Raw genomic sequence first — 8,056 nt, forward strand, 5'->3', positions numbered from 1 at the left:
CCCTACCTCGTGGCCTCGTCTTTTGTGTCTTGACGTAGGGTCCAAGTCTCCCGGGTCTTGTTTGTTGAGAAAATCACGTTCCCGAAGGTTTCATTCAGTTTGGACTCCGTTTGATATTCCTTTTCTTCGAAACTCTAAAACAGGTAAAAAACAACAATTCTGGGCCGGGCCTCCGGTTAATAGATTAGTCCCGGAAATAATATAAAAGTGGAAAATAAAGCCCAATAATGTCTAAAACAGTAGATAATATAACATGGAGCAATCAAAAATTATAGATACGTTGGAGACGTATCAACTATATAGAGAAGCAAACCGAGGAGGACTACTACATGTTTTGCACGGAGATAACGGAGCTAATAGAGAAATGTCTCAAATTGATAAGCTCGGTAGCACGAGAACAAAAAGGTACAATATTTCCACCTGTAGAAGAAACTTGGTTTGAATTGTATGAAGACAGTAACCCAAAGTGTTGGGTAGCATGGGAGGAAAAAAATAGAGGTGCTAGGGCTTGGAAATAAGGTGACTGGAATGGATCTTTTAGGACTTTGGCCGAGGATGTTTCATGAAATTTCGTAACAAATTACATTTTGTGCTCCACTTCATATTACGATTATCCCACACTCAGTGTGGATCTTTTTTTCTCTGTGGTTTACTAAATGTGAATCTTAGATGCACCAAAACTTGTAGAGTACATTGTAGGAGCTTGATTTGGCAACAACTTCAAAGATTATAGGTAGGGGTCACCGTTGATGTTCTGCTTAAGGCCAAGGACCATGTTTAAGACTATTTATAGTGGGGAGTATCATATACTAATATCATGCATATGATACTATCTTCATAGTGCATAGTATCATAAAGTAATGTCATAGATGCATATTGGATGGTTAGAAGGACAGTGTATTCCAGCCTAGGCCACCAGGGTTCAAGTTCTGGTGCTCGCATTATTCCTGAATTTATTTCGGGATTTCCGGCGATGTGCTTTCAGTGGGAGGAGACATTCCCGTCGACGACGAGGCGCCTACGGTGACTTTGTAAATCTCAAGATGATATGCCGGCTCAATCTTCGAAGGTGCTCATAGAGATAGGGTGTGCGTGTGTGCATTCATAGGGATGAATGTATACGCGTATGTATAAGCGCTTGCGTCAGTACTGATGTTCAAAAAAAAAGATGCATATCATTTATTATGATACAATATCTATCTATCTTATTTTAACTGTTTTTATTTTAATTCTCTGCCACATCAGTACGTTTGCTACTTTTGAGTGCATGATACCCGTTAAGATACCATCACTATGGCCAGCCTAACATTGACTTGATATAGTACAATAACTCGATTTCAGAAGTTACAAAAAAGAAAAAAAAATCAATACCCAATTCGATTTACAAGTCGAGAGTAATAAAAGACTACAAACCTAACTATGAATAGTACCAATAACTACTCCTACAAGATACGAATTGCACGTCTCTGGTACTATTCACAGACTGTTTTGTATTTTTACTTTTCTGAATTGTGGATCATACAATTTTGAAATGAGTAATCATATTAGAAAAAGATTAGTTTTTTTTAAAAAATATTGTGACTGTCTCCAAACAAAACAAAGCCCCACTTCCAGGCACGACGATTCCACGGAAGCCTCTCCTCTCCAGTGCCCGCCGAACACGTGACCACAGCCAATCAGACCCCTCCACGTCACCGCGCGGCCACAACTATAAACCTTCCCGTGCTCCCGACCCCATCGCCGGCGAGCAGACACCACGCCGCCGCCGCCGGCGCACGCACCCCGACCTCCCGGACAGCTGCCCGCCCGCTTCCCACTTTACCTAACCCCGAGCCCTCCTCCCATGGACGTCCGCCGCAGGCCCGGGGCGGCGGCAGCCGATAGGCCGACGAAGTCGCGGCCGGCTGCTGCTGCCGCTGCGGCGCCGGGCGACCTGGTGCTCCGCGCGCCGAACCTCCGCGTGGTCCTCGCGGCGATGGCTCTCTTCCTCGCGCCCTTCTCGTACCTCGCGTTCGTGCACTACCCCCTGGCCGTCGATCTGCGGCGATCCATCCTAATCTGCGGGGCCATTAGCCTCGGCGGCTTCTTCGTCGTGCTCCGCCTCATCCCCGTCGCCGCCCGCTACCTCCTCCGCCGCGGGATGTTCGGCAAGGACATCAACAAGAAGGGCTTGCCCATGGGAGAGATCACAGTGTGAGTCAAGAGCACAATTTTGATAACTTGCAGTCTGCTCTGTGCTTTTATAGATAGATAGATAGATAGAGAGGCGGGGAATTTGTTGCGTTGGTAGCTGCTACAATTCATGGTGGAAACTATGGAGTACAAGAAGCGAATTCAGTTCAGTTGAAATCCATGCATCTGGTACTAGTAGACATCAATACTTCATAGTCTCATAGGCTAAACTGGCTGTTTTCTTACAGCTCAAAACTAGACGTCATATTCGGATAGCTGATAGCAGCTGAGCGGAATTTCCTACTTGCATTCGTTGGTGGGTGTTGACTCTGTTTGACAGATTGTCCAGTTTGAGGGTTAAGCAGTAAACAATTTCTATTTCCACCTAGTTAAATAGTTTATGTTCTTTGACTCTGATATGCTGCCAAGGAATGCCGTGCTTAAGTATTTCGGCCTACAGCTTGAGTTCATGCACCATTCCATCCCCTTGGGTTAAGTGTGAAGCAAAATGATCTTGGAACTTAGAATACAGTTTTTTCTTACTGGTCAAAGTTCTTGCATACCTCTGAAGAACATATAAATCAAAGAAAGGACACAAAACATGTGTTACTTAACGAGCTTTCTTGAATGTGCATTTTTGAATGCTTTCTTTGGGATATATGATACTGATACATACAGTGCATGTATATACAAGCCTCAAGATTCTATATAAAGTCAGCAAGAGAAACTGAATCATAGCATCATTTTAGAGAAGTGTGCACAAACTCATATCTGTACATTGAAGGAGCAATTCAAAAACAAAAATCAAAAGTACCCATTGTATGCCTTTCATATGAATTTGCTACATGATCTGGCTTGGTAATATAAAGCTGCAAGTTGACGTTCTTTGTTGTCTAACATTTTACTTGTTTTGCAGGCCTGAGTCACTAGGCATTGTTGTTGGGATTGTGTACCTGGTCATTGCTATTCTATTTCAACATTTCAACTTCACAGCGGATTCCATTGTATGTTTATGACTAGAAGTTGTCGTTTTTGGAATTCACAAGTATATGTTATGCCCTGAATTTCATTCCCCCCCTTTTTTCTTTTTGCAGTGGCTTGTTGAATATAATGCAGCATTAGCATCAGTCTGCTTTATGATTCTTCTTGGATTTATTGACGATGTTCTTGATATTCCATGGAGAGTGTATGTTCTTTTTCAGAGTGTTCAGTTTATTTCAATAGTGCAATTGCTATTATTTTCTTGATTCTGATAAATTGGTTTTGGAATGACCTACATTGAACAGGAAACTGCTGCTGCCTACGATTGCAGCACTTCCTCTGCTTATGGCGTATGCTGGTGGTACTTCCATCATCATTCCAAAGCCTCTAGCATCCTATGTCGGAGTAGAAGTTCTGGAGTTAGGTATGTTTACAAACCCAAAATAAGCGAATTTTGACACAGTTAATATTGAGTGGTTCCAAATATTGGTGTGATGGAATCATTTATGACTTCTAATTTTATCACTTGTTAGAGTGACGAAGTCCATCTTGTACATTGCTTGCTTCAAAATGTGTTTTGAAATCTCTCAGCAGAAATGAATGAACTGAGAGATCCATGTGCGCTAGTACTGCTGAGATGCATTTCTTTCGGTTTACTTATTTGCCTTTTGAATGCAATTTCTGCTGTTGACCAAATTCTCTATGGACCGAGATGCACACACTAGATAATAGAATACCAACACCAACCTTGTTTTCTTTGGCATGCAGGTTGGATGTACAAGCTCTTCATGCTTTTGTTAGCAGTGTTTTGTACAAATTCAATCAACATACATGCTGGCCTGAATGGTCTTGAAGTTGGGCAGACAGTTGTCATATCTGCTGCGGTATGAAGTACATGGCTCTTGAATTTTGAGTACCATTCGTCAACTGATGATTGTAGCATTTTCCAGGTTTTGATACATAATGTAATGCGCATAGGATCTTCTAAAGACCTTGAAACTCAGCAAGCTCATGCATTCTCTATTTATCTTGTCCTGCCTTTCCTGACCACTTCATTGGCTTTGCTGGGTTTTAACTGGTAAGGACCTTGAGAGGCATGCTACCTTGTTTTAAATAGAAGATGTTGGTCCTTTTACATGCATCACTTTGTGTCTTGTCAGGTATCCTTCATCTGTTTTTGTTGGTGATACATACACCTATTTTGCTGGGATGACTTTAGCTGTGGTTGGTATTTTGGGACATTTCAGGTATACATCCTCAGTTATCTCCTACAAGTTTCACTATTATTTATTCCAGCTTATTCTTTATTTGGCTGTTTGTGGTATGTAATTGTATGCAGTTAGCTGTCTGCTTTCTGTAGTCAAGTCTTCCTGATATCCTTGTTCTAGTGCATCTGCAGAAAAGTTTGCCCCTTTGTTTTGCATTTTTATTTACCCGAATGTGCCATATTAGGAAAGTGAGTAAAAAAATTCCGGGAACTTTTAGGGTGGTGCAGGAGAGTTATGCAAGGATTTGGCTGCACTCTGAGTGGACAATAGTTAGTAGAGTTTGGTAGGATTCAACAGCCAGGCTTTAAACATTTTTATATGTTGCTTGTTGACTGTTCATATCTTTGGCAATATATGTTGATATCCTAACCGTTTATCGTGGAAAACCATCTTGGCTGTGAACCCAAACTTTTCTCGTGCCATCTAATACTTTTTTGTGTGCACTTGTGTGATATTTATACTTTATAGTATATATGCTAGTTGTCCATATAATTTGCTTTGCCCATTATTGATTAATAGCTGCAGCTGATAAAACTGTTTTCTGTTTGCAGTGAGACATTATTGCTCTTCTTTTTACCCCAGGTTCTTAATTTCTTGTGCTCAGTACCACAGGTTCGGAGAAACTGATTTCAATATTTACCTCCTCATTGGTACATTTAAACTTTTTAGTTGATTAGGTATATGGTTTGCTTACGCTTTAGATTTGTGCCTATTGTCTACAGCTCTTCCACTTTGTTCCTTGCCCAAGACATAGGTTGCCAAGGTAGTGATTTATTTCTTTTGGTACAAAACTGTCAATTGAACTTATCGTAATATAGTTTTGAACTTGTAATAAATTTCTGTGCTGTGCTTGCTGTAGGTTTGATACCCAAACAGGACTGCTGACAGGTACCAAAGATGGTAACCTTGTTAACATATTCCTTAGGTTGTTTGGGAAGTGCTCAGAGAAGTCCCTTTGCATAAGGCTTCTTATATTTCAGGTAAACTCGAAATGCATTCTTGCTGCAAACTTCATTTTCTTGTAATTCTTTCCTTGACTTGTGAAGGTATCATGGACTAGTCGATTGGAAACACACTCCAATATTTTTCTAGCAGCAGTAGAAACTTAAGAAAGAACGATGGCAAGTAGTGATTCAACCAGAACCCAGCATAACTATTGAACCGTTATTGATGCCATAAACAATCTAAATTAGCTCACGTGTCTATTTAACTACTCACTAGCTATGGTGTTTGGTGTCACGCCAACGACACTTGATAAACTTGACTTAAAATGTACCAAATGTATATAGTGTCTATGTGATTGGATAGTGTTGAATGGAAGCTACTCCTAACGCTCAAGTTCTTTCATGGTAGATGCCCTACCTCTTTCTTTTGGTGCATATTTGATCTGAGTTGAAGTAACTAACTCCTCGTGTCTTCATGTGTGGCAGGCTGTGTCATGCCTATTCTGCTTTTGGCTGAGATACATGCTTACTGGATGGTACAAATGAATGATTACCCGAATCAGAACATCGCGTCGGTTTCCATGATACAGTCGAAATCTATTTGCATCTGATGGCTGTTGCTGTCTCAGAATATCCGTATACTAGCAGCAACCCTGAAAAAAAGAGGTCTAATTCCAACAGGAGTAACTGGTCCAAGATACTATTCAGAATTTTGCATGCGTTGCTGCTCCCCCTTTCATCTAGTTTATCTGTAGCCTTTGATTTTGTTCCACCTTTTCTCGTGTGCTAACAACAGAAGATTTGGTTACGAGGTTTTGCCTTTTTCGTACCACAGAGTTCTAGAGGTCTGTGATCATAGAGAACTGATATATTTGTAACCATGTACAATGACTTGTATGGAAGTTCGCTTGCATTAGTTGTGTGAAGGCTTATGGTAGAGGATGAGCAATGTGTTCTTGTTGTCAGCTAAGAGAAAATGTCCACCGGAAACCAATTTAGGATGAAAACATGTGAACATCAAGTGAAAAATATGTTTCAAAGGTTCTAAAATTCTGGAGAAAAAACACAGTATGCTGGAGAGGTGATGTTTTACAAACATGCAAATTTCAAGTTCAAAATTAGGTTTATCCGGGAGGTATGAAAAAACAATCAGCAATAAATAGTGACAAAAGGCACAACATCACTATTCACACACATTTTTATTTCTTATCTCAAATGAATATGGGTTTGAATATCATATTCCACATGTTTATATAACCGGAACAGGCACTTTGATCGGTTGATTCCCTCGAGAGGGGATAGGTTCCACCACTTTGATCAGTTGATTCGCTCGAGAGGGAATAGGTTGAGAAAGAGGACGTCGTGTGTGCGAGAACGGTTGGAGGAAGAAGACAATGATCTGACTGCTTGTTCTCGATCCACAAGAGGTGTTCGTCCCAAATCGACTGATTTGCAAAAAAAAACACCCAGAAACTGATGAATAGATGCTCCCTTGTATAATGTCACGTTTCTGACACACATTTTTGTGAGAGAAGTGTTTATTGTAACCTGGTTTCCACTTCGTGTCAGCTAAGGTGGTAATTACTAGCCTAGGTCCACAATGTATATATAGTCTACATTTTTTCCAGGGAAAAGTTTAAAATAAACCTTGAACTTGTAGACGAAAGCTAAATTAAACCCTGAATTTTGAATACCTGAAATCAGCACACCGAACTATATGATCCCGGCCTATTTTAAACCTTGAATGCATTCCCAAACAAAGATTGTTGATATGCAGCTGAAACCCGAGATTTCTGACTACAGGCGGACTGTACTGGGCAGGCCCGCTAGGCGAATTTAAAATCTGCCGCTGGACGGCACTGGACCAGCCCACCAGGTAAACTTAAAAATACCAAAACAATGGAGATGTTGTCAGGAATCGTAGTTTCATTGTCAAAAAAAAAAATGGAATCATAGTTTCAACCTCGCGTTGCTGACCTCGTCAGGATAGCCATTCGGGAGCAACTAGTTAACGAGCGCTCCTTCGAAGCGCTCGTAACAAGCGGTCCGGGAGCGCTCCGCGCGTGACAAGTGTCGCGCGCAGAGCTCTCCCGCAAGGAAAAATCAGTTGCGCGGTTGGTTCCCGGTTTTCCCTTTCCGGTTTGTGGTTTGGTGCGTTTTGCATTTTGACCCTCAAACTATTAAAATTTTCCGTTTTTCCTTTCCGCGCGAAAACACACAAAAAATACCGGCTCGTGCGGTTGGTTCCCTGTTTCCCTTTCCCGTTTCCCTTTTTGTTCCAATTATATTTCCGGGCAATGGAGATTTATGGGGTAGTTACGGGCGGGGACTACCAACACTATCAAATGTCACCTTTCAAGTAAAGAAAAAAAGCAACTTTTTAATGTAAAACAGCAGTCTCCAGAATCATTCAACCATGTGACTTCTTTATAGGCACAACTGAACACTAGGAGAGGCACGGATGTATAATAACTTTACTAAATTAAAGAAAAGCACCTCCGGCTCGCCTTCGACTCGTTCAATTTTTCATAAACATCTTGAAGGGGGGGCATAGGTCGAAGTGTGTGTTGGTCGTGCGGTGTGTTGGTCGTGCGGCGTGCTGGTTCGTGCGGCGCGTTGTACGTCGTCGTGTGACACGGCGCCTCTGGCGCGAGGGAACCTCCGGCTCGTTTAATTTTCATAAACATCTTG

General features: G+C 41.5%; 1 protein-coding gene across 1 annotated transcript; it reads left to right on the forward strand.

Moving 5' to 3' along the window:
• The first annotated feature begins 1,702 nt into the window (after positions 1–1,702).
• Positions 1,703–6,307, forward strand: LOC119353459 (UDP-N-acetylglucosamine--dolichyl-phosphate N-acetylglucosaminephosphotransferase-like). Its single transcript, XM_037620082.1, has 11 exons — positions 1,703–2,193; positions 3,089–3,176; positions 3,267–3,358; positions 3,459–3,577; positions 3,922–4,037; positions 4,104–4,231; positions 4,314–4,400; positions 4,973–5,033; positions 5,144–5,184; positions 5,281–5,401; positions 5,852–6,307. Exons 1-11 carry the CDS (start codon positions 1,844–1,846, stop codon positions 5,909–5,911), a joined length of 1,263 nt encoding a protein of 420 aa, XP_037475979.1. The 5' UTR covers positions 1,703–1,843; the 3' UTR covers positions 5,912–6,307.
• Positions 6,308–8,056: the final 1,749 nt, after the last annotated feature.

Source organism: Triticum dicoccoides, chromosome 2A (assembly GCF_002162155.2).
Source record: "Triticum dicoccoides isolate Atlit2015 ecotype Zavitan chromosome 2A, WEW_v2.0, whole genome shotgun sequence".
NCBI lineage: Eukaryota > Viridiplantae > Streptophyta > Magnoliopsida > Poales > Poaceae > Triticum > Triticum dicoccoides.